General features: G+C 37.2%; 2 protein-coding genes across 2 annotated transcripts; one reads left to right on the forward strand and one right to left on the reverse strand.

The window, feature by feature from the left end:
- Positions 1 to 1938: 1938 nt before the first annotated feature.
- On the reverse strand, positions 1939 to 11406 carry LOC126832241 (uncharacterized oxidoreductase YjmC). Its single transcript, XM_050562952.2, has 12 exons — positions 11172 to 11406; positions 10720 to 10827; positions 9940 to 10020; positions 8829 to 8890; positions 7982 to 8035; positions 6867 to 6965; positions 6025 to 6090; positions 5107 to 5176; positions 4094 to 4212; positions 3684 to 3779; positions 3135 to 3245; positions 1939 to 2050 (listed from the first exon to the last, which is right to left on the reverse strand). The coding sequence occupies exons 1-12, from the start codon at positions 11335 to 11337 to the stop codon at positions 2000 to 2002; spliced, it is 1083 nt and encodes a 360-aa protein (XP_050418909.2). The 5' UTR covers positions 11338 to 11406; the 3' UTR covers positions 1939 to 1999.
- Positions 11407 to 13063: 1657 nt separating this feature from the next.
- Positions 13064 to 26411, forward strand: LOC126832293 (uncharacterized). Its single transcript, XM_056103504.1, has 10 exons — positions 13064 to 13182; positions 15795 to 15978; positions 16404 to 16487; positions 16876 to 16964; positions 17525 to 17707; positions 19311 to 19448; positions 20896 to 20951; positions 22322 to 22458; positions 23077 to 23201; positions 26044 to 26411. The coding sequence occupies exons 1-10, from the start codon at positions 13141 to 13143 to the stop codon at positions 26218 to 26220; spliced, it is 1215 nt and encodes a 404-aa protein (XP_055959479.1). The 5' UTR covers positions 13064 to 13140; the 3' UTR covers positions 26221 to 26411.
- The last annotated feature ends 1535 nt before the right edge of the window (positions 26412 to 27946 follow it).

Below are 27946 nucleotides of genomic sequence, written 5' to 3' on the forward strand. Positions count from 1 at the left end.
TATAATATATCAACCACGTAATACTTATAATGAACAGAATAACAGAAATCTCTATTTTTACCAAATCTGATTAAGGTAAACCAAGTTATTACAATAACCAGTATGTCGTGTTGTCATGGTAACCCATTTTCCCATTGGCCATCTTCTTCGCAAATAGCGCTAATTACCTTTCCATGGCAACCAACTAAAACGTCTTAGATTTTTCTATTATAAGATTTCTTATTAGAAACATGATTCCTAATTCTTATATATTGTATTCCTACGTAATAAGTAAGTGTATCTAAGCATTATTTTATGAAAAATATCAAATAATTAGAAAATTTTATTAAAAAAACCCGGAATCTCAACAAACAAATAAGCTAGAATTAATAAACACAGATTTACTATCTAAGCTAAATATGCACGATGTCCATTAATTTAAATTGGAAAAAAAAACCATATTTATAAATTAAACTGAGCCTTGGACTGCATCGTAGAATCCCGGTAATAATGTGTAGTTTGCCAAGTGATCCATGCAATTTAATTCCAGACATCAGAATTACAAACAATAATGATCACTATAGCATGTAATGATCGTGGATGTGGAAAAGTGTTGCCTGGGTAGCCTATAAATAAAATTTGAAATGAAATAAAACGAGGTATAACGTCCCACGTCTCTTCACCGACAGGGGTTACACTATACAGTGTGTTATGCGAGAAATTTGCCCGGACAGCGGCGCTATGGTCTACTTGTAATTCGGATTCCAACTGTCAAGGTCCTTTACAGCACGCCAATGCGTACACGGTGTCTCATTTATTGTCCCATACGAATGAATAGACACTCCTTGCCAGACGGGGGGGGGGGGGGGTAGGTGTGTGTGTGTGTGTGTGTGGGGGGGGGGGGGATGGCCGAATGGTTAGCACGTGTGTACATGACAAGGGGTAGGGTCGCCTGTCCAACCTTCGTGGGTTTTCACCGAGTCCACCGGTTTAAATAAAGTTGTATCATGTGTTAGTCCCGAAATGACCTACATGTAGTTTGTGTCGAGTGGACGTTAAGCCCCATTTCCACTCCCTCCCTTGCCAGACCCTCACTGACATTGGGAAACGCGCCGGAAAATCCCGACGAACTGATCCTATTAATCCTATAATTCACTATTGCCGGTTGAGAAATTGGCAAACGTTTGAAGATAACTATCCCATGGTGGGGAATAGAAATACAAGGGAGGTAATTGGGAGGTAATTGTGTTATTATTTCCGGTGTGAAGATTTTTAAGTGTGAGAAAGATAACCTATGATCGTATAATAGTGAGTTGACAACCTATTGAGCAAAAGACATAGAAATAATTATGTTTTGACTTTCTTAGAAAATATGAAATTGTAACTTGCTTCAACTGGGCAAATAAAATATAGAGTGATAATAAGAAACAACTCGAGAATACAAAGACCACTACGATCATATCCAGGATGCCACCCCTTCCCAATTATTCTATTCCCTATCCCTCAAAATTAAATTCTGATTCTATAGACCAGTGCAGTGTTCAACTACTGTTCATTATTGGCCTTTCACAGAAACTAAAAGCCAGAATAAGCAACTCAACTGAATGGGATGTATTTGAAGGGACATAACCCCATTTTAAAGAAAAACAAACTATTATACTTCATATTATTTCCCGACTATAGTGTTTCCCAAAATGCCGGTGGGTTGAACAATTTCTATGGCAGATTTAGCAAAATGTGGTTGAACATGGAATTTTTGATGTATTCAAATTGCTATCAGCTTGCATGTAATATATGACTACAATAATATATGGAGAATAAATGACGTTGAACCGTTTTAATAAAATATTTTTCTCAGATCAACTTTAGTCTCATCAGGACAAGGAGATCTCCTCAAAATTTGCTTGATACCACTTCTTGTGAATTCACTTTGGGCCTTTCCACATTTACAAGACAATCTTTATTTTAAATTTGTTTATTTATAACTACAACATGTAAACAAATTCTATGTTCAAAGACATCACGTGAGAACTTTCATTGGTTCAATCTTCAACTGCTCTGCTAGTTCATTCTGAAAATAGTTTTAATATAATAGTTTTAATAACGTCTTTTAGTATAGCCTTTAGTAATTGTACAGTAGCATATTGAAAACTATTACTGGTTTATTATCATGCAACTTTAGACGATGGTACCCGCGCCTTATCAAGCAAATGATAACATCTAGGTCAAAGAAGCCATGACCTATAATACCTTCCTTCAGTTTTACCTATATCGTTAACTGTTGACTGCCCCATTTATATATATATATATATATATATATATATATATATATATATATATATATATATATATATATGCATGTACATATAAATGCCACTCAAAGACTATATTATTTGACATCAATATTGAGAGATGGGCGTTAACCTTATTAAAGATACATTATGGGAGATTAGATAAAAAGCTGACAGTTCTTACTATAATAGTTAAAACCTAGATAATGTAAAGGGAATTTGCTGAAAATTTTAAGTCAAATTGATCCATTCTGAACCGAGAATTTAGCGGTTGAATTTTGGGCCTAGCCTCGATCATCATTACTGAAGTCGGTACAATAAAACACATAGTCTCGATAACCCATTTTTTGATTTAATAATGAATGAGTGCAGAGCAGCAGAGCAGCAGATCGTGTCCTAATCCAATAAATATCACAGCCTAACGATGACATTCAGAGTCGATTATGGTCTGGATAAGTTAATTAATGTTTAACTAATAATTTAGATGACATTTCAGGCCTAAAGAAAGACCTGCAATAGGCAGATTTAGCTCTTGCATAATGTATGTTTAATCAGATAAGTAAATGTGACGATATGTATATATTCTTAACCATAGAGTTAAAAGTTACCTTTGTTTGCTTACAGCTCTTTGTGTATAATATTCATATCTTTTTTTATTATCTAATTTCATTCTATTTCGTTGTTTTTTATAATATGCTTGATAACGACATATTAAACGCACAGTGTAATAAACTAGAATAACTGGTATGCATAAATAGTGTTTTAATGATTGTTTTCCACCGGCTGTGACTATTAGCTCTTAAACGTCAATATAGTTAACAGTGTAGGTAAAACTGAAGGTAATTATTATAGGAGTATACTTACAGCATATTTTATTTGGTTAGGATGGTAGGGAATTCCCCCGAGCTTATCACACTCTTTCATATGGTTTCTTTCAGGGTCACCAGGTACAAGCACTTCCGATTGTCCAGCAGCCTTGAAGAAACAAATATCAATAATTACTAATCTATTCCCTAGTACATCGATTATAGACATTCTTGATAATCCAGCCTTTCGGTGAGCTTCTGGATATACTACTCATCGAGAAAATTTGATGTCTTTCTGACAGGTTGATCCGATTTCGTCTATTGTTGCGAATAACTAGTCTACATGCTTGAAACCGTAATAGAGATGATCAAACAAGGGTTAAAAGCTGCAACGGAATGAACCTGACCCGATTTACTGTACTGAAAATGAACACGAACATACGTCATGCAGTATGTTACGAAGGAATTTGTGTCGATTTCCAATTGTAACATTCTGTCAATAGTAAACACAGGGACTCATTGGATATATCAAGACATATTGTCGACAGGTTCTGGTAATGCAGCAACCTAGATGTGTTAAAAAGGTTAAAAGGTACATAATACCCACCGGTTCTAAGTTTCTACAATGATCTAAAAGTTCGCTCATTCTATCAGCGAAACCGGGAGCAAAAGCAGTTGGATCTATAGCCACAAAACACTGGCCCTAAAACATAAATATTAAATTACAGCTAATGGTTCAATTAAGAAATGCTAGTAATATATAAGTTTTGAAGCTGATTGGAGTTTACATAGATAAAAAAACCCGCTGCATTTGAATTTATATTTAAAAACACCCATAACCAACAAGTAATATCATCTGGTACACCGCTGCCGCACTAAGCAACTACAAAACCAGTACGTTATGGAATTTCACTCGACCGTTACATGATCACTGACAGGAATGACATCTGTGACAAAATTAATCGGGTTGAAAAATTAGAATTAAAAAAATCACGTGATATAGATTGGATAACTTACAAGATTAGCTTTTTTGTCGTGGGTTTTCCAAGATCTGACGTTAGGACCAAAATTTGAACCAGCTAAAATACCACAAAATACTTCTACCATCATTCCAAGTCCATACCCTTTATAACCAGCTGAGGAGAAAACATAATAACCTATATTGAAGATTAAACCTTTAAAGCGGAAATTGCAAATTTTTAAGTTATATTTTTAAAATTTATTAAAATAAAGCCTGAAAATAGATGGTATCCATAAACAGTCCTACCTTGTTAAAGAATAATCCTATTAATCCTATCATTCACTATTACCAGCTGAGAAATTGGCAAAAATATCATTTTCCTCTTCATTTTCAAACGTTTGAAAAAAGCTACTCCATGGTGGAGAATAGAAAACAAGGGAGGTAATTGGGAGGTAATTGTGTTATTATTTCCTGTGTAAATGAGTTTTAAGTGTGAGAATGACACCTATGATCGTATAATTGTGAGTTGACAACCTATTGAGCAAAAGACATAGAAATAATTACGTTTTGACTTTCTTAGAAAATTTGCAATTTCCGCTTTAAGATATACCCCTAGTTGTCTTTCCTATAATCACCCACAATCTGAATGAATGAATGAATGATACGGGGGTTAACGTCCTACATTTCTGCACCATCCGGGCTAATAAGGACGGCAATACGCCAGACAGAGCGCAAAGAGGGAAATTTTGCCCGGAGCAGCAATTGAATTCCAGCCGTCAAGGGTTCTTTTACGTGCACGTCTATGTGTACACGGGGCCTCGGGAATTCGTCCCATCCAAACGACTAGACACTGTTTCTTGCCAGCTCCCACCCTCCTTTCAAAATCTGACCGTACCAAAGTCGTATTAAAATTCTACAGTTAGCACATTTACAGTATATTGATAGAGGCGTTCACAAACAGCAACACATGTTTGTAGTACTTTATAGTACTATTAAATATTACTTAGAATAAAAGAAATAATTTATGCAAGTTATATCACAAAACAAATTCACATAAAAATATACTAACCAGTATTTTCATCACCACCTAACGGCATTAATCCTCCACTTTCGACAACTCTTCCAGGATTTGTACAAGGCTGTGATCAAGAAATTAACACAAAATCAAAGCAACTGAGCTTCTCTGTTTAAAGGTGGTAGCCCACGCATTTGTATATTCCAACAATAGCTAGGTAGCGTTGACAACTACAAGAATATTTCTAGACGCCTACTAGACGCTAAACTAAATTAAAGATTGCGATCATGACGCCACTACTCGGAGAATCGGAACTAGCAATCGGAACGTAGAAACTCCCCAACTAAAAGTTAATTTCGACAGGGAAAATAGAAAGATATTTGTCCAATGAACTGAAAACACTGACAGAACGCTGCCTAAGAGTTGATCCGGATAGCTGTCACCAATATCTATAAACAGATGGACCTCTTCTTTAACATAATTATATTTAAAGTGTTGTTATCACCTTACTTTTATATCTGATCGCGTTGACTGTAGCACGTGTTCTTCTTCATGAAAGAGTGGGGGGTCGTCTAACTAGTGCGCTTTAGATTGCGAGGTCTGGAATTGAGTTAAGTGGTGTACGTCACAAAGAGTAAGATCGCCTGCTTGACCATATGGGGTTTCTCCGGATCCTCCTTCCCGACACCAAAGCTAAAGACTCCTATTATTGAAATACCGAGACTTCATTATGCTTCAATGACGAAATTGCTTATGCCATTTTTGACACACGCGACTACAGTTTGTGCCGTACTTTGTTTGCTGGTTTAATTGCTGTCCTTCTTGAATCCGTTACTGACGCGAGCGTGATTGTGGAACACACCAAATTCAGATACCTCATCAAGTGAGCTGCGATACTTGCCATACAATCCTGTAATGATCTGCTAAGACGTGAAAAAAATATCCGTCTGACCCCTGACTTGTATTACTTACCTTCCCGGTTTCATCACACCCCCAACCTACAGGTATATCCTGGCCTTTCCTATCACTAAGTTCTATCTGTAATAGTAAAATCAAAATTAAAGTAGAATAGAATGGGGTTTAATGTCCTAATTTTCTGCATCGACTGGGCTAATTAAGAAGGACATACACCATACAGAGTGTTATGAGGAAATTCTGCTCGGACAGCGGCGATACGACCTATTCCAACTGCAAAGGGCCCTTGTACGTGCATGCCAACCTGTACGCGGAACGTCGGTTTTTCGAATGTACCAGGGAACTTTCTCGTCCAACGCCGGGATCGAACCCTAGACCCCCTGTTTAGTGAGCCAGTGCCTTAGCCACTGAGTCAACGCGGCCCCCCAATTTAAGTGGACTTTAACAAATATGATGTTGAAATCACTAATCATTTTTAATGTTCAAAAAGACACCCTAAATCTAGCGATAGGGATAATTCGGATAAATTAAATCTGATATGGGCATTTTAGGATTCAATTTAACAGACTACATTTTAGAGACTGCAGCTGATTTGCTTTTAAATTGACCAGTGTGAGTTTCCGATAGTTGCATGTAGAATTATAATACCATGGGGAATTTTAATTGGACAGCACAGTTTTTGCCTACTTATCTTCGAATTCAAACTTTCATGGAATCGTTTACTTGTCCATCTGTTTATTTTGTCATTAATTCAGACTCAAAGTAGGAACCGTCCATGAAAAATTCCGACAATTCCCCTGTGCGTTCTAGTTGTGAGTTCAGAGAAATAAAAACTGATCCGAATCAGCTGTTAAGATACATGAACAAACAATGAAAATAATATCTAATCTTGCGGTCACCTTTCCAAGGGCAACAGAAGTTGTCGCCATATCTAAAACCATACTATCACCATTGTTAGCAGGTGCTGCCAAGGTTAAAGGATTCGTTCCTAATGTAGGCTGAAATGTAAAAGATAGGTTGTCAGACAACGAAACATACGCCCACAGCAGCTAAGTCGTCAGGGCAGTCAACAAGGGTTGTCCCATATTTTTTCTTTTGTCAGTAATGAGAACATTTACAACACATGAAAATAACCCATTATGTAATTATCAGAAATCATTAGAATTTGTTTCGATTATTTGTCTCGTGACCTTAAACAATTGATATTAACTTTAGCCTCTAGAGTGTCCACAAGATTTTTTCAAAGTGGCCAAGGGTCATAGCTCTGACAGTAATTATCGGAAATCATTGAAAATCACTAGGATTCTTCAGCTTATGACCTTAAACACTCGGATATTAACTTTAGGCTCTAGAGCGTCCACAAGATTTTTCAAAGTGATCAAGGGTCATAACTCTGGTGGTAATTATTGGGACACGCTGAAAAAGACTAGGTTCCTTCGTCCCATGGCCTTAAACATTGCGTATAAATTTAAAGCCAGTCGGATATTAACTTTGCCCTCCACAGCATCCACAAGATATTTCAAAGTGGCCAAGGGCTGTAACTCTAGCAGTAATTACCGGGAATCGTTTAAATCAATAGCATTCTTCATCGTATGACCTTAAACACTGTGTATAAATTTAAAGTCAATCGGATATAAACTTTAGCCTCTAGAGCGGCCACAAGCTTTTTCAAAGTGATCAAGGTAGATAACTCTGGCTATAATTATCGGAAATCGCTTAAAATCAACAGGATTCCTCGTCTCATGACCCGTGTAAAAATCGGATATTAGGATATTAACCTATACCTCTAGAACGTCCATGGACGGGCGAACGGGAGAGTCGACAATATACGACCATATTTTAATGTGGGCGTATAATAAAAATCAAATTAATATTATTATGACACCGCTGAATAATGTAGAACAGTAGGGTTGGATTGCCCAGATCCGCACTCTTGGTCATCATTGGTTGGGGTGGGGTAGTACAGGTGGGATAACGTTGCTGTCATACATACACAGTTGATAACATAATTTACCTTTCTTGCTCTTGTGGGCACCATTAGCGGTGAAGTGTTTGTAAAGGCCATTCCCTAAAACAAAAATAGCTAGAATTTAAATAAAATTAAATAATACTGTGTTCTCCATCGAAATTCTGTCAATTTGCCCTTCCTTCACCCGGTCCCATCCCTTGCAATTTAACCATTTAAAAAAATGTGGCAACTCCAATTCGCCATCCTCCAGGAGCCTGACTTTAACTCAGTTGTCATTGGAGATACTTCACTCGACATAAATCAGTTGAAATAGATGGAAAGATACTGCATTTCCATGTTAATATCGAACGGCATCTAACCGTATAAACGTATTCGGCCGACGGTGACTCAGTGAATAAGACACTGACTCGCTAACCAGAAGGTCTCGGGTTTGCTCCCGGTATTGGTCTAGAAAAGTCATCGAGATTTTGAGGCGTGGTTTACCCTCGTTAAATATCATTTTAAATATTGGTTAAATATCCCTTTAGAAGATACATGTATATTTCTCAGTTTTTATGCCATTTGTTGGTAGTTTTCACGAAACTGGCCAGCAGTAAATATTTGCTTCGTGCTAATATCACTGGTAGCGATGACATTGAGGTGACAGAATTAGCTTTCAATATTCTAAAACAATCTTCCCGGATCAGTTGGTATTACTACGTCCGAGGCAAACAACGCATGTGTTACTGACGCCATATAACGTAACGTCACACATAGAACTTTACCTTACGTGACAATAAGGTCAGTCACCCCATACAGGAGCCAAGGAAGGCTTTAGCTTTACTATTGTCAAACAGTTTGAGTTTTCACAGGTGGAAACAAGTCAGATATACAATGGAAGCTAACAACTTACTAGCATACCCTGCTCCATAGCTCTAATACTATACCAACCAGCTATACCAAAATGATTAGAATCTAAATAATAAATAAAACACCAAGCGTGAATATCCAAAACCCAGTGCAACTATTCGTCACGGACTATGAAATAATAACTTTGGATTATTTTTATTTCAATAATTCGCGGAGTTTTCAAGTGTACGATGAGACCCTTATGAGGCTAAGCAGACGAATTAGTCATTGGCACATATTTGGCACCAAGCGTGAATATCCAAAACCCAGTGCAACTATTCGTCACGGACTATGAAATAATAACTTTGGATTATTTTTATTTCAATAATTCGCGGAGTTTTCAAGTGTACGATGAGACCCTTATGAGGCTAAGCAGACGAATTAGTCATTGGCACATATTTTGATTAGTTTGGAAGCCAACTGAAAACAAACGCTCATTATAGTTGCTATCTAATGTTGCAATGGTTAATGGAAATGAAATGAAATGAAATGGGGTTTAGCGTCCTACTGTTCTGCTCCGACTGGGCTAATGAAGACGGAATGGTTAATGGAATGGTAATGGTCGTCAAATGACAATGTTTGTGTGAGTCAATATTACATGTGTTATAGAACTAATTTAAAACCACATTCCAAAAACGATTTTAACATGATCCGTAACAATCATTAAGAATTCAAAAGTGACGCCAATATATGAAAGCAGTTATTGTAACCAATTGAATTAGAGATCATTGTTAATTCTGGTGAGAATGACGTGGGAGGATATCCCTTCGAAACTATTTATAAAACCAAACCTGCTTGGCACGGGACCAGAAAATACGAGAAATCATTTTCATAGACGGGACTTAGGGAACAGAAATCAGATCTCCGACGGAATTTTCGTTTATGATTGATGTCTGAAATACGGCTACTTATTGATGTAACATTCGTTTCAAGGGATTTTGCGTCTTAAAAACGAATGAAATAGCAATGGAATTTCGTCTTTCGTCAGTTATACAAACTTAATCACAGAGTCATTTTGACCAAATCTGGACCGCAAATCCCAACGCTACGAAGAAGTTGCAGCCCAAAACTTCAAAAGGGGAAAAAAAACCCCGAGACAATGTTTATTATCTTACCATTAGCTACAACCCAAGCAATTCCCGTTTCCTTAGCTTTTTGTATAGCTAAATCGATACAAAACTTGCCAACAACCGGTCCTAAAAATATATAATAACGATAAATACCTTTACATACAGAGAATACTTCTTTTAAAAAAACGTGTGAAAGTCTCTTAATTTCTTTATCCGAACCCCCCTCACACGCGAAAATGAGGATGGCAGTTTGGAGTTCAATACACGAATACAGTTATCCGATATGTTTACATGGAGTTACTAGTATCAAACCTATCCGTTTTACGTTATGCTTTTGAGACACATTTTTTTGTCATCTGTAACATCGAAACACAAACGGTCAATTGTCACAACTAGCGATACGTTTCCCAAATAAAGCACAGTCGCTGTCGCTTCCTGTAAATTGACCCCTAAAAATTCAGCTATATATGTAGACGATATCACTTAAACAAAGCTCTTTCACACAATCCAGCTATACCCCGAGCCTAATATATCAATATTTTATAAAACTTTGCTTGGAACTAGCTTTATGCATACGTTTGTCTATTTGTTACATGGTATGTTGTTTTACTGTATTAAAGTAATTTGTTGTAATTGTATGCTGCTCCCCGTGGGCGTTTTTATGCAATAAATTTACTTACTTACTGACTTATTTTTACCTGACAAAAAAAAACTACGATTACACAATTAGACCCCATCCACCTCCCCATCCTATACATAACTCACACCATTACTGGCTCCACAGACAACCGGATATGAAATGGATGGATGGGATTTGCAGCTTACCTAACAGATTGTTGCCATTTACTAACGCTGTAGAGACGGTTTCCTTGGTGATGGTAGGTTCCATATCATGGCGGGTCATGCCAACTTTTATATCTTTAACGTACATATCTGTCATGATATAAATAAATGAATTTAATATTCAATTATAATCCATATCCAATTATAATCCATATTCAATTATAATAAACATCGTCGATTGTGTTGTAGCTTAATTGTGGAAGTACCAGATTTGTCAATTCAAGAAAAAGAAAAGTAAAATCTGTTCTGCATCGTTTCTTCATTGAGGTCGATATTCCTATCCCTATCAAGCCCAAACTAGCGTAACTCGTCGTGTGACAATTAAATCTAAAGCCCTTAGGTGGTGCAAAAATAAGTTTAAGTGTATGCTACATTATTGGTCTTCCGTACTTTTCAATTCATTTGAACTTTCAGCTTAACATTCATTTACATACCCAATCTGTTTAAGCCATGACTGTAATGGCCCCTATAATCAGCCGAAACCAATAAATCAGCCAAACTCACTGCATGTTCATGCTTCGTATGCACGGCTTCCATACATCTTACGACGAAATTATGGAATTCTTTGTTTGGCACAACACTCTCTTTGATTTCTGCCATTCTGTATACAGTCAGCGAATACTATTATCAGTCAGCGGGTCAGTAAACTGATACTGATATAGTGTCCTACTTAGGAGTTTGGTACGGGGCGGCATACAGGACACCTGAATTTATCGTTTACACATGTGCCGCTTATTTTAAGCACAAAAGTAGCCCATTCGACCCTAAATATAAGCATGTTAATGTTTTAATGAACATGTATGGACACATAATCATATATAATGACTTTCATTTAGCGCGACACAAATATTCTTGATGGTCCAGCCACTAGGTGGCTTCAAAGAAGGCTGTTTTTTTTTTATTAAACTGCAACCTCACATATTAAAGCTGTGCTCACATGTACTTACACGCGCCCTTTTCTAAGTACGGATATTGATTTTGTTTACAGTGCCATAATATATGCAGTTCATTAAATGGTAAAACCGTGCTCTGCTAATGTGTTGTCTAAGAGTTTCTCTCGAATTATCCAAACAGCCCAATGTAATCAATATAATTTTATAGCGTCACATGGTGCGGAATTTTAATCGTGTTCAAGTTCACAGTGAATTATAGCGCCTGGTTACATCAAAATTCAACGCTTTAACAAAAGCCCCCTGTCCACGTCGTAGTTTGCATCTTTATAATCAAGTCTATAGGTATAAGTTGTGACTATACCAGGTTAAAATTTGATTTATTATCTTACAGGGAAATCAGTGACCCTTTGTACAGTAACGGCTGCATATATCGGTCGTCATACAGTATTTGTGTATTCAAATATATATTGTTTCTTGCCAGAAATCCACATAACTTAATACAAATACAGATAACTAGCTAGAAACAGCTGAATGTTGAATCCAAAAATCACGATTATAAACGTTTTAACACTCAAGATCTTTATTTTATGGTCGACCGCATGACCGCGCCCCTGTCTGTTATACGATTTAAAATTTTATTGGTTCAACCGTATGTTTTAGGTTTTATTTTATTCATTGTGATAAATTTGATAGGAATTCTGTCATTGAATCCTTGTTTTGTACATTTAAACCTTTGTTTTGTCCACTGAATCTTTGTTTTTCTCATTGAATATTTTTCCCCGGAGATTACCTACCCTGTTAAAGATGCCTTCCAACATACAAACTGTGCGATTTGCTAATATACTTTGGAGATACCTCATATTTTTGTCTTCTGCACACCCCATCGGAGAGAGAGAGAGAGAGAGAGAGAGAGGGGTAACTAACACATGGTTCAATTTTATTTCAATAATTCGCTTACGCGTGGGGGTCGTTAGCAGTGGGAGGAAACTGGAAACTGGATGACTCGGAGAAAACCCACGAGGTTGGACAGGCGACCCTACTCCTTGTCACGTACAACCGGGGAATCGAAACCCTGCCAGTTGACTCAATGCCAGACCGTATGGTACAGCGCGCACGTGCTAACCATTCGGCCATTCACTCCCCCCCGCCCCCATCGGAGTCCAGTATCTTTCTAGAAAGATTGTGGGTCTCTACTTTCCATATATACACCAAATATATCACACTTTTATTGGGAATAATTAACCTATAAATACTGACGTGGGAATGTATCTTTAAGCAATCTAATTATCACTATAAATAATGTTAGTCGAATAAATATTGCCAGGAAACAAAGTGCCAACCAAACTATGTGTCACCGTGCAATACACATAATTTGAATAATAACGCAACTCATATGGGCCATAATCATTTAATACAGTCCTCACAGTTCTTCCATACCACGTTATTTTCTTGTTATCGAATGTGACGGGGCTACTTTTTCTACGCCACTATCCTCTCATCATTCAAAACGATGAAGAATTGTCTAACAGCAAGCCGTTCCCTTGTATTCAGGGTAAATGTTATCATTAGTATACAGTTTGTACACTGATTGGCTAAGCCGTTGGTTAAGCCGAATACTGTTATCACTCATCGGTATAGTTGGGGTGGCAAAGAAGACGAAATGCGGGCTCGATAGTTGTTATGGAATACCGTAAAGGTCACCTTCTAGAAAATATAAATATCTTTAATATTTTCATATAGGTATCACTGGGAACATGATGTAAAGTCAAGCATTTCTAATGTTCATATTATGATGTCAGTTGTCACTCTCTGATTTAAACATGCTTTATTCAGTAGGAAGGGGGAGAATATTTACATACTCTTTGCTTGTTCCCCATTCCCTTTTCAGTAATTTAGTAAGAATGCTTTCTCAGCAACTGCCTAAACTAATAGATACGACAAACAACTTAAAAAAAAAATCTAAACTAAAAAGATGAAAATAAGATGGGGATAGCAGAAAGATCCGTGAATAAATTTGTTTTTTCGATTCAGGAGGTAAATCAACTTAAATTCCACGATAGATCCCGGTAAATCCGGCGTTTTCGAATGTATACCCACACCCGGTTGACTCGGTTCACTTGTTAACGCAGTAATTAGGTGGCGGGGGATGGGGGTAGATCTAAATATTAAGGCCGACTGCATATTTGGTCAAACCCTAGCCCTAGCCCACAATTTTGTCAACAATCACATACCCTAACCTTATTATATCTCGCGACTCTGACGAAATCTGAAGTTGGACTTAATATTTTGTACATGAAGATTTAGGTCTGGATAATCGTTGCAGGCCATAAGGATGACGAAGACCGTAGTATGCACTTGTTTATCAAAGCCATTTTCTACAGATTCATTATTTTTTATAAACTGGTATTCAAGTAGATTTACGCATGCAAGAAATAAAATATGTCGCCTTCTGTATAGAGTGCGGTTTCATTTAATTTCCGCGTGATCTTTGACCCCAGATCGAAACAGATAAACTGTATTAGCCGAGGGCACAGTCCATTGCTGGATAGCGAGACTTGAGTTGGAGAGGTCATTAGTGAGTATCAAATAATCGAAGATCAGCGTTGTAATTGATTTATTTAATTTAGTTCATTGATCTTATATCCATTTAAAGCAGTTTTAAATATGGCTTAACGGACTAGTAAGTATTTCCCTTCAATGAGTCTTTGTATTTACATTTTTGTCAGATCTTAATGTATACCCATGTAGGATCAGAAATGAGAGAAAACGGCGCTGGAGCCCACAGATTCCATCCATTGACCAGGTGTAGAAAAACACCCGGTCAGCGTCTTTCAGTATTGTATGTATCAGATGCCGTCATAAGGATTAAATTGAACGGAAAATTTTAGTCTTTTTAGTCTTAGCGCTGACTTCTCAAAGGGAGTTGTATTCCCATAATGAGCACTGTCACGTGGAAAATTTCTTTCAAAGGTGACTAAGTATTGTGTTTACAGGCTATTACATTCATGTTCCTAAGCGAGATTATCAACTGATTGGTCTAATCCAAGGGCGTATATCTCGTCTGAAACCGATGGGCAACGTCAAGCCGACTAAAAGCCTTTTTCAATAGAAGGCTTAATCTCGCTTTACCTCCTTACATCTTATCAAGACCTTCACGTAATACCCTACATTTTTCGGCACTAATTTCGATTGGTTGCAAAGTTCAAGGTTCGTTCAATGTCAAGGTTGCTTGAACTTTCTGACCTACTTCACATCTTAGTCCAAACCTTTCTAATTTACTTTTTGTTCTCCCATAATGCCAGTAAGGTCTCTTATATTTGGTTTTCCATAAGTTTTTCAGCTAACAAGCTTTCAACGGCTGTAAACGAATCTATTCCTTTATGTGTTTATATCACGTGTCTGTGATAAAGGAGATAACGTACCTGGCCTAAATTGTCATTATTTAGAAAACCCATCTACTACGCCCGTTAATGATAATCACGTGGCGTGAATCAGGGTCAAAACGGATCTTCTTTTTTATGGAGTGACATGAATCCATTGAAACAAACATTCGGGTTATTTGGGAATTGACCCTCGGTGATTTTGCACAATAACTTTGTGACTTCACCATAAGTTCTCAAGACTTTCTTTACTGGTTAGCAAATTTTTTACCTGGCATCACTGTTGAGAACCTCTCCGTACGGCACAAATTGTAAATGACAAATAATCAAAGAACACGTTTCTGGTACATGGTTCTCCGTATTTATAGTAATTCAGAATCAAGTACCCAATCATTTACACGTCTTCATCTTCTTAACGATATGTCTTTGAACAGCTTTTACAGTCTCGCAAATCCCGTGCCTCCCCCCCCCCACACACACACCCACACACACCCAGACACACCCACACCCACACACACACACATCCGAAAACAATTCCGGGTGCTCTACCAAGACACTTTCGCACAAATAGGGCCCCTTCGTCTCAACCATTTCTGTATATGGTCTGTCATCTTTGACATTGGTTTTATAAGTATTTAGAACATGATACATTAGGCTATGATATAGATAGTATAATTGTATTATTATTTAAGACGAGATATTGATGCGTGGACTACACGATTTAAATTGATATTAGTACCTGAGGTTAGTTAGAACAAACTAAACATCTCCATTATTTATTTAGGGTAGAATATTGTTCACGATGAATAGAAATATGATTGAAAGACAGCTGCATCCTTTGTCTACAAATACCTCAACGGTAGACTTAAGAAGTGATACGGTTACGACACCAACACAGGAAATGTATGATGCCATGATTAGTTCGCCTGTAGGAGATGACGTTTTTAAAGAAGATCCAACAGTTACAAGTGAGTATGTTTTGTTTTTTTATTACCTATTTTCTAAATTTATTTTTAACGTTGTGACAGAGAATAACATGAGATTAGAAAATTAACGAAGTTAGATCTTCACGTAGTGTAGGCCAGCCGAAATATAATGAAGATCTAATTTTATTCGAGACTAACGGTGCTTCTTTCATTTAGAAAGAGATAAAGGTTACGTAATATATATCAGGTCTTTCCAGAGTGTCCATCTCGCTTGAATATTCTAGTAATGAAACCAAAGATGTTGTATATAGAATTGTCTACAGGCATATCCATATATGTAATAAAGAATATCGTTATACACAAAGATAGACCGCACATCTCAACAATCCTTTTTGCGATCGATATTATGCCCTAGTTTTATTGTATTTGTATGTTGTTCAGATATGTCAACAACTTTATGATTTTAGAGTTGCAAGAAAAATGCGCTAAATTATTTGGTAAAGATGCTGCGCTGTTTGTTCCTTCTGGAACGATGGGTAACCTTATTTCAGGTAAGTGCATGTTAGTTAATCTGGTACACACACTTAGTTACCAAAATATGTTTTCAGTAATTATACTTTCAATTCCTTATTGAATGAGCATACGCCATACAGTGTACTATGAGGGAAATTTTGCCCGGCAGTGGCACTATGGCCTACTCTTATATCGAATTCCAACTGCCAAGGGATCTTTTATGTGCACGCCAATGTATACAGGTAACTATAAGCCCTGTCATGGAGTTTAAAATTATTATTCTTTGTGAATAATATAAATAATATGATATTTATTGACGTTTCCTGTTTAATGTTTATTGATTTCCTCATTCCATATTTCCTGTTATATAACAAATATATATTCAGTAAATGATTTAATGCATAATTAATTTTGCATTTTTTTCAGTTATGGCACATTGCCAGTCTAGATTATTAGAAGCTATTGTAGGCAGCCAGTCTCACATTTTATTGTACGAAGTAGGCGGCCTTGCGCATGTATGTATATTTTCTATACACCATAGTTTAATGTGAATCCATGCCCGAAGAGATTTCTTTGTAAAATATTTAAAATATACAGCTAATCTATTTCCGACGAATTTCTATGTTTATTACCATTTTTTCACGAAAACCTTATTTAGCATCTATAGAATGTCTGTCGACACAAACTAGGTCATTTCGGACATATGTTTCATATTTATTTTAATAATTCGCTTGCGCGCAGGGGCAGTGAGAAAACCGGAGTACCTCGAAAACATCAATGCAGAGAATCAAAACCAAACCACTTGATTCAATGACAGACCTTACGATCTGACACGCACGTGATAAACCATTCGTATTGAGAGAGTAATAGATCATCCTGGGACTAGTTTTGTATCAATGATTCGTAATGTCCATCCCCCTGTAGTGTTCACATAAAATAGGCAACGCGAATCTTGAGTCAGTGACATGCTTTTTAATCTAAATCGACCACCTAACAAACGCTTCTAGATTGGCACTTTTATCTCTCCATATATAGATGTTATTAATTAATTGTCATATCGTCTGTGTTCTTACAGTTTGGTGGAGTACAGTTACGTTCCGTCCATAACAAAGCTGACGGAACTTTTGATTTAGATGAAGCATCCGGCATAATTAGAAATAAAGATGATATTCACCAACCTAGCACAGCACTAATTTGTCTCGAAAATACACACAATAAATGTGGTGGTAAAGTTCTTCCAATAAGTTTTTTAGAACAGGTAGGTATAACTATATCAGATATGGGGGAGTTTTTGGTCGAGCGTACGAGATTAGGTGCCACAGAGCAATCAAATAGATTTGACGGGAGTCGAACTTATATAAGCCGGTTACCGAATTAGGTACAAATCTGGCTGAATAGAAAATGAAATGAAATGGGATTTAATGTCCTATTGTTTTGCTCCGAACTGGGCTAATGAAGACGGGCATACGACATACAGTGTGATATGAGGGAAATTTTGCCCGGACAGCGGCACTACGTCCTACTCTTATATCGAAGTTCAACTGTCAAGGGATCTTTTACGTGCACGCCAATGTGTACACGGGACCTCGGTTTTTCGTCTCATCCGAATGACTAGACAGCTGTCCTTGTCAGACCCTTCGTCCTGCATCACTGATAAAGGGGAACCACCTGGCTGAACAGTTCCAATCCCGAACTATTTGTTTAATTGACTCTGTAGGTCGTTAATACAGATATCCCTCCAAAAAGAACAAAATGACACTGTATCATCACAAAAAACATTTCAAGCATATTTGATGATATGAGCATCTTCGTTAGTGTAAAGATCCTAGAATTATACTTGAAACTATTTAATAACATTGCTATTGAAAAAGTTATTAAAACAACACATCACGTGAACGAATGAATGTATAAATGCACGAAATAGACCCCATTAACATGTTTGCATGTTGTTTATGTCCTTGTCATTTTCCTAAGATTATTTTTCTTCTATTTAGCCTGTTTAATGAGCAAAATATAGCTGAATGCAGATAAATGTACCTTTAGCTTTCTGTGGCTTTCAGTTCCTGAGTTAACCCCCTTCCCGTTTGCCGAAATATCAAATTTGATCAAAATATAGCTGAATGCAGATAAATGTACCTTTAGCTTTCTGTGGCTTTCAGTTCCTGAGTTAACCCCCTTCCCGTTTGCCGAAATATCAAATTTGATCAAAATCTACGTTTTCCTTTCGTATGAACTGCTATCTAGACATTGCTTTGTGTGGCTAACTTAGAGAATCCTTATCCCAATCTGTAATATAAATCATAGTAATTTATGTCTTTTCTACCCCGAATCCACAAGAATACCCATATGTATGAGAGTTGGTTGAAAAGTTCTTAGTCTTTCTGAAAGACCCGTAAGAAGTCGATGATTTCCATTTATTTTACATAGTTCCCTTCGAGGTGTACACACTTTCTTTACTGTGGAAAAGTAAGGGGCATCATCCCCTAAAGTGGAGATCATGTCGGCATATATCTGTGTTGATGTTAGTCCTTTCAGTTGCAGGTACTGGATAACTGCCCTATAGCCAGTTGTGTTTATTTCTGGCGAGTTCAATGTTCACAAGATGGTCTGGTACGAAGACAATAATAACACTACAGTTGCAGTACTTATGTCTATGAACCATTCAATAATTGTACTTGTTGGTGGCATAAGTTTGTTTCAACCCAATTGATCTATCCTTTTCTGGTTTACAACTTTTTAGCCACCCCTCGTACATTTGTTGGTGGTATTTATACTGTTTGTTTTATGTGAATCTGGGTGTGTAATTGGATATTAAATATATTTGATTCTTAGTGTAAGTCATATCACTGTTATTGGAACAGGTACAAGAATTTGCCAAAAAACACGATCTTAAATGTCATATGGATGGAGCGAGATTATTGAACGCTGCCATCTACATGGATCGTGACCCGGCAGATATTTTACAGTATGTCGATTCGGTCAGTCTCTGCTTTTCTAAGGTAAGAATAAATATAATTTAAAATCTCAGAGTTCTTCACTCACCACGATGTTGCAATTTGAAATAATAGAATACATGCCAATTCTGATGAACCTATACAAGGTGTTGTTACATTAAATTATGATTCTATAACAGTAAATCTCTTTGATCTTTGGGGTATATTCTGTGTCAGGAATAACTTGCTGTCTGAAAGTCGGGGACGGTTTTGAATATATACAGGGGAATTTGGAGTTATACTTCTGAAAGTTTGTATTTAAAGCTGTAACGGGTTATTCCATAAGAAAATATGATATAAGGTTTTTCTTACTGGAATTCTGAGATATTCTCATTTTACGTACATGTAAATATAGGCGGGTTATAAGCAAGATAAAGTCCTCGACGTCGGTAATGCTTGGAAGAAAGCCTTCAGAAAAAAAAACCCTCGGTTTTTCTTTCTCTCGGGTTATTTTCTTCAGCCTTTCTTTCCCCAGCATAACTCCAGTCGCGTTCTTTATCCTACACATAATTGTCGATTTGAAGGTATTCTAACCGTCGTTGTGTTTATTCGTATAGTTGATAAAATATGAATTAATATTATCAAAAAATAATCTCAGTTTTCTTCACCATTTTTTCGACATTCAAGATGGCATATCTCCGTTAGTCTTTGTGGTATCAAGTTGAAACTTGGTAGGAATAAGAAACACAATGCTGGCTCGAATTTGCTTATTAAATATTTTGGTGACAGCTTCCGGAAATTACCGAGTCCTCCCGATTTTTCCAGAACATGAATAGTTCTCCCCATTTTAAAAATAGACTAAAAATGTCACATGATGCTGTTAGCCCCAGATATTATCTTTCATTTTCAGAGACCTTGTTTGATAATATTTTCAACCGTTTGGCCGCCATATTGGATTTTACAAAAAATCTTCAAATCGATATTCAGCCTCCATTTCGATTTTTGAATTTGGATTTCGTTTACTTCCGGTTTCACTGTGAAATTTTTGCGACTTTTGGCCTACGGTAGTGACCTGGTCGTTCAATGACCCTTGAACTTTGTATATATGATGACCCTGACATCTACTAACAACTAATATCAAAAAGTTCGGTCTTGAAGTATAACTTCCAGTTTTATTAAACAGGTTTTTCCATATTAATAGGTCATTGGATGTTACTACTATAATAGTTCATGATGTAACTTGATTATTGACGTGACAAGGCATGACCTGACGTACCGAGACACGCCAGCACTGCTTTTACGCAGTCTAATTCCAACTACCACAATGTACACATCCAACGAGTAGACATTATTCTTGTCAGGCCCTTTGCTCTGACAAGGCGAAACAATGCCGGAAACACCCGAGGAACTTTATCGACCAACACCGAAAGCGAATCCGAGGCCCCCCTTTGAGCCAGTGTATTACATACTGAGTCACCGCGGCTCTCACACATCTTGTATTCTTGCTTTGTAGGGTCTATCTTGTCCAGTTGGTTCTATAATAGCTGGCACCCATGATTTTATTTCAAGGTAAATTTATTTTAAAATGTTATACTGAGACGCAATGAAAAGGCACCACTGATTTAACTTGAAGTGCTGGTGAGATAAGTGTAGGCTGGACATTTAGCGACACAAGAAAATCAACAAATACCAACTGTAGCCATAAGAACTTTACTTTACAGTGAAACCTAGGCACAGTGAATACAAATCAAAAGTCGCCATCAGGAGATAAGACTCCTGATGGCAGCCCGTGGACCCTTCTCTACTCTTGTTGCTATGGTGTTTCCATTTTACGGAGATTTTATGGTTGGGAAACCAGGGAAAGACGCTGTCCAGTATTGTCCCACAGATTCTGTACTGGTGGGCAAGCAGGGCAGAAGGTTGACCATTCGAACGCCATAATGTTGTTGTTTTGGTTCAAAATGTCCATGGAGATACAAGTAGTATATAGGCGCTCGAGCATTGCCATACTGTCACGCCTGCAGATCTTGATGACGTTTGATCAGACTGAGCATACTCGGTGACGAACTGTCTTTGCATTGATAAACCTATGTGGTACTAGAAATTGATAGCGCGTGATCATGCATATGTTGCCGGATGATGTGGAAACGACGGGCCAGCCTTAGAAAGGCAGTGGGTGGCATTCATGCCTTCAGAGGCGGCTCTAGTACTTATGTCACCTTGAATTAACATAGTGGCGCGTTCTTGAATTCAGGGGTGTCAACCTTGGCAATTTATTGCGTCTTCCACATTAATAATCCTAGATGTTAAAAGCCACATTTTGTACCCAATCCCTGCACCATAAAATTGTGAGTTTATAGACATTCCTATGGTGTCGAATTCATTTTTTGTCATTGAAAGAATTCCTCCGTTTACTCGATTGTGAAAACATAATTGTCACTTATTATCGTCGTGATCTGATGTTGTTACAATTACCTATGTATTTGAAACTTTGCATTTTTATTTCGTCTCAGTATATTGTCATGCGTGGTTACAATATTCTTTATATTTATCCGCCGACACCGACACCTCATGTCTCGTGGCTCCTTACATAAAGTACTTGTCGGACGAAAAGTAGAATATGTGTGGTTTAACGTCCACGCGACACGAACTAGGTCATTTCGCGACTAACATATGTTTCAATTAAATTTCAATAATTCTCTAGCGTCTCTACTCCTTCTCACGTACAACCGGGGAATCGAAACCACGCCAGTTGACTCAATGACAGACCCTATAATACTACGCACACGCGCTAACCATACGGCCATCCAACCCCCTAGGTTTAAAGAATAATGAATTATTTGTACTTGATCACCGAACAGGATATATCTATTAAACTCGGTTTTTCTATGTTTTGTTTTTATATAGTTGTATAAATTGTAATCAATTTCTTTATATAGAGCCCGATGGCTTCGTAAAGCTTTAGGAGGTGGAATGAGACAAATAGGTGTTTTAGCTGGACCCGCCATAGTTGGATTAGACACGATATATCCTAAATTATATCTAGATCACCAAAGAACCAAACAAATAGCAACAGGTTAGTCGATAAATTATATCTGCATCATATGTTTACAAAAAAACTATCTTTAACTTTTTACTAATGTCGCCGATCGTCATATGAAGGAGTTTTAACTAGACTATAAAACTAGTATATGTATAAAAACACTATTTTCGTTTTTACTAAAGTCGCCGATCATCATTTGAAGGAGTTTTAACTAGACTATAAAACTAGTATATGTATAAAAACACTATTTTCATTTTTATACGCCCACATGGAAATGTGGTCGTATATTGCCGTCGCCCCCGTCCGTCCGTCTGTCCATATAGGAGAAAATTGGTACACTTTTCTAAAAGGAATATCAGTCCAAACTCCCGTTCCGTTCTTTTCAGTATTTTCAAATATATGATGTTAACGATATAAACAGATCTTTTGGTGGGCTTTTCTTTTAATCCGGTTTAATCACCTACAGTTCATAGTTAGAAAAAAACTGGCAAAGGAAAACCGACGCTGGAAAATATCGGGGATCTTTCTCGTCTTATACCGGGATCGAACCCCGGACCGTCTTGTTAGTGAGCCAACGCCTTACTCACCGAGTCACCACGGCTGCACCCTCTAAAGAACGTGATAATAATAACTTATTTAATTTTTTTACAGCTATACATGAAAACAGTTGTGAGGTAGTGGAGGTAGATTTAGATGGGATCCATACAAACATTTTGATGGTTCATATGACCAAATCAAATTTTGATGCTGCTATGTTTTGTAATCGTTTAGCCAAAGTATGTTAAACCTTTGTAAATCATCTCTGTTATTATAATCCTAAAATTTAATTTCCAATAGTTGACAAACAGAAACTGAGATTTGGAAACATAATTTGGAAATATCCTCTAAAAGCGACGCTTACCACTTAATTAATAAACATGTATGTGAAGTGGCCTGTCGTCGAAATCGTTCGTTGACCACATGTCATTATTATTTATGTTAACTGTTACTTTAAAGATACTTTCCCGCGTACAAACTGGGTGAATATGGACTAAAACATATTCAAACTAATTTATTTGTCATAATTTTGCTTCAAATCCTTCTCAAACATTGTAATTGCGAAGGAATGCCCTGCTATTAAAATTCGATCAACCCAGGTCATGTTTACGTCACGTGACTTACCTCTCTTGGAAGTCAGAGGAGAATTCATTGCATACATATAAGACGAAGTTGTCTGTAATCGCTGACTATTTATTACAAATATCGAATCCTAATTAAATTCTCGGATTATCCACTGCCCGCGTCTTTTCCGTGATTTTTATCTCAAAAAGTGTTATACGTCTAACTCTTCATAAAGTTTATCAACTTGTACATCAAGCGTTCAATGTTCGCGTGTGACCTTTGACATCACGCGTGCAGAAATTCCTAATCGTCGTTCTGTCGATTAGGTTAACCCTTACATTTTTCGGGGAATCCAGTATTTTTCTATTATAGTGAGAACTGCCAGCTCTTTATCTAATCTCCCATAATGCATCTTTAATGAATAATATGAACATACGCAATAAATATAACAATTATGGAATAGTGGGTGTTATTTAACTATAATGTCCAGATTTGATTAATTTATAATCTTTAAATAGTCTTAAAAAAAAGCGCGTATAAGTATAAATGCTCACACAGTATTTTTCATTTTATAACATGTAGCTTGAAAATAGACGAGTGGTGGTTATGTATACTCAGCCAAATTAAAAACTTGACACTCGGGATTTTTGGGATTAGATTTTTAATATTTGGTTTAAGGCAACTATTTTAGTGTTATGTTGTGCACAGACGACCTTGGCATCAACAGAAAGCAAGAATACGTCTCGCCGAAAGTCCTTGACATTGATAACGTTCGTGATGTCACAGTACCCCCCAAAATGAAATTCACAGACTTGGAGAACAATCGGAATAAAGTGTTTAGTAACGGTTGTGGCCTCCTCTAGCGTCTCGTACTGCCACACAACGTCTTCTCATGGATTTCAGAACATTAGTAAACACTACCCGAGGAAGACGTCGCCACTGCTCAGCAAGAGCATGTTGAAGGTCCTGCAACGTCAGTGGTGGATTCACTTGCTGACAAACACGTCGACCCAGTTTGTCCCAGATGTGTTCAATAGGATTAAGGTCGGGGCTAAGAGATGGCCAATCCAGGACTTGGACGCGACGGCCAATCCAGGACTTGGACCCCGGCATTTCTTAAAAAATTCTGGGTAGCAATTGCTGTATGGGGTCGAGCATTGTCTTGTTGAAACGTTAGTCCAGGCCCATGTCTCTGCATAAACTGAAAAAGAACGGGTTGCAAAATCTCATCCCTGTACTGGACAGCATTTAAGTTCCCTTGGACAACAAGAGGAGAACGTCCATGTGCACAAAAAGAACCCCAAACCATGACGCTGCCGCCACCAAATCGGTCAACTTCTCTGACGCATACTTGAGCGTAACGTTCACCTCGTCTGCGGTACACACGGACCCCGCCATCGGCAAATCTCAAAGTGAATCGAGATTCGTCACTAAAGACAACCGAATTCCACTGTCTTTGAGTAAATCTTATGTGTCTTGTGGCCCACACAAGTCGGTTACGGCGATGAAGAGGTGTCAATATTGGTCCATTATAGGGCCTCCGAGCTCGAAGACCGGCAGCCTGCAAGCGATTTCGAAAAGTTTGTGCAGTTACCCTTCCACCAAACATCTCTCTACTTGTGGAGGTTGCAGTGACAAATCTGTTTCTAAGATGACGTAATCGTATTGCTTGATCTTCCTGGAGTGACGTCACACGTGGCCCTCCCGCCCTTGGGCGGTCGGCAATAGTTCCAGTTTGAAGCACTCTCATTCTAAGATTAATTATTGTCTGGCGTGAACAATTAAAGGCTCTTGCAACAGTGACCACAGACTGACCAGCATAGAGCCTACCTATAGGACGTAGACGTTCTACATTTGGAAGGCGCGGCATTTTCTAACAAAGATGAAAAAAAATTTTTTAATTTGTTTTTCCAGTTCAAGTTACGTGTGCGTGTTCAGTTTAAGCAAACTTGCATCGATTGACCTCACGAGTTTGTGTTTGCACGTGTTTTTCAGGTTTTTCATCTTTATATGCTCAAAAATCACGTGATCCACGTGACTTTACAATTTTATGAAATTAAAGGCTTCTTACTACTTACTATCGTTAGAAACACTTTAAAATTTATTTGATTTACCAGAAAAAAAAAATTGTGGAAATTCATCATTGTCAAGTTTTTAATTTGGCTGAGTATATTTACACTATTTTGTTTGGATGTACGATCATAGTCGAGACATAGTGCAATTCGGAAATATTGTAAGTCTTGTCGGTGTAAGTTTGGTTGTTTACAATTTATTACCCGCAATACTTGAAGATGGACCATATCGTGTTTATATTTGATTACAAGCAACAGGTCGCGCGACGATCGTATATTATAAATGTGTTTATTATTATAAGAAACAGATGAGGAGTTTATATGTTTACCTTTGTTTATATTTATTACACGTATGAAGAAAGTTGTGTGTTAACTTAATTGTTCAAAAATATATAATTACATATGAAGACAGAAAGTTTGTTTTAACATGTTTTTATATTTCCAGGTAACAGACGAAGAAAGACAAATATTAGAAGAAGATATATGCATACTTGGTCTACCGTTTTCTAATAAAACAGCAAGATTGGTACTTCATCATAACATTGATCAAAATAAAGTTGATAAAACAATCAAAAAACTGAAATATGTACTAAAAGAAATGGCTGATAAAAATAATTTATAATATAGTAGCAGAGATTTATGATATAATAGCAGAGCTGTTCTATTAATAAAATACCTAATAATATAACAATGATTTGACATATATCAAAATGAAGACGTGAAGGTGGATAGTGTTGTTAACTGGACTTATTTCACTATTTTTTAAAAAATGTATTAATCGACCGTAAAATATACACAGGCTTTGTAACTTTTCACCAGTCGTTTTTATAGTTCATAAACTGCAAATCATGGAATGATGTTAGTATTGTCTTCGATTTATGAATTCATATAATGTATCATATCAGTGATTGGACATGAGAAATCATTGCTCGCAATTCGTTATTCCAGTTCTAGTACTACATTATCGGGGTTTGTTACAAACGCCTAAACTCAAATAGATCGTAGGCGAATACCGACGAATAAGCAATGGTCCGGGGACTGGATCTTGCTTAAAATCTGGAAAGCTAGTGTGCTTATCGTCTGCGATATCACATCAATGTAGACCTGAATGACTAATAAAATTATTACAAATATATTAAAGTTGGTCAGAAGAGAATAGGCATTTACTGTGTATAGTTCGACATTTAGATAAATTCTAAATGCCAAACGACACACAATAATTGCCTGAAATATTATATCTATTGCCAGCCCCCCCACCCCATCACCCCCACTGCTAAAGACCCGTACGAGCGGGCGAATTATTGAAATAAAATTGAACCTTGTGTTAGTCCAGAAATGACCTATTTGTGTCGAGTTGACGTTAAACCCTATCTCTCTTCTTCTCTTTATATCATTGGTTGGAAATTGCAAAAGATTTTGCATCCACTAAAGGATATAGCATGATCAGTGAAGTGCCAGAGAGGTAGAATTAATTATATATGTGAATTGTCAGATGAATCAAGGATAGAATACAGTAAATGCACCACATAACCGATTTACCACCAGACTAAAGTAAGGTAATTAAACATGTGATGGTAAAAGTGATATTAGGCCAACCAGACTTCAGACGGTTAATAAAACATACACAGGTAACAGTGGTATTTAGTTGAGAGGGTGTAAGATTATTTCGTTGGGGTTGATCAAGAATAACTGCCATTTGTTCGTTAAAGGTAGAGCTATTACGATGGAATTATTTGAGCAAAAAGATTCCATTATGCTATTTGAATATGCATGTCATAAATGCACATGACTAAGAAACTGCTGCAACTGGTATTGTAATCAAAATGCGTATGTACAAACATAAATATCTGTCAGAGTACCTGCTTTATCAACAGATAAGCAGGCAATTAAACTAGATTTCTTTTAATTTGGTGCAGCATATTAACATCAGATTGAGACAGGATAGGTTAAAGCTGTTATCACAGTGCTCCTACTCCTTCCAAGACTGGGGGTTGGGTGGCCGAATGGTTAGCACGTGCGCGCTGTATCATAAGGTCTGCCATTGAGTCAACCGGCGTGGTTTCGAATCCCCAATTGTAGCCTACGTTGCAAGGAGTAGGTCGCCTGTCCAACCTCATGGGTTTCCTCCGGTTTCCTCCCACTGCTAAAGACCCCTACGCGCAAGCGAATTATTGAAATAAAATTGAACCATGTGTTCATGTTCATGGCATAATCAGTTATTCTCCTTGAACAGGTTGTAAAACGTGTGGATATTCAAGAGTCAAAATACAATTTAATAAATCATTCAAATGTGTGTTTTTTCTTGAAAGAATATCGTCTCAATGGAGGTGTTTTCTTTGCTTTAAAGT

The sequence above is a fragment of the Patella vulgata genome, chromosome 9 (assembly GCF_932274485.2).
Source record: "Patella vulgata chromosome 9, xgPatVulg1.2, whole genome shotgun sequence".
Lineage (NCBI taxonomy): Eukaryota > Metazoa > Mollusca > Gastropoda > Patellidae > Patella > Patella vulgata.

Excerpts from the sequence above, each read along its gene's own strand:
- LOC126832241 (XM_050562952.2), bottom strand. The coding sequence starts at position 11,337 with ATGGCAGAAATCAAAGAGAGTGTTGTGCCAAACAAAGAATTCCATAAT. Across the intron at positions 8,036-8,828 it reads CTATGGAGCAGGGTATGCTA|GGAATGGCCTTTACAAACAC; the intron begins GTAAGTTGTTAG and ends TTTTTGTTTTAG. Across the intron at positions 5,177-6,024 it reads GGTGTGATGAAACCGGGAAG|CCTTGTACAAATCCTGGAAG; the intron begins GTAAGTAATACA and ends TCTTGATCACAG.
- LOC126832293 (XM_056103504.1), top strand. The coding sequence starts at position 13,141 with ATGAAGAATTGTCTAACAGCAAGCCGTTCCCTTGTATTCAGG. Across the intron at positions 16,488-16,875 it reads GATGGGTAACCTTATTTCAG|TTATGGCACATTGCCAGTCT; the intron begins GTAAGTGCATGT and ends CATTTTTTTCAG. Across the intron at positions 17,708-19,310 it reads CAATAAGTTTTTTAGAACAG|GTACAAGAATTTGCCAAAAA; the intron begins GTAGGTATAACT and ends TTATTGGAACAG.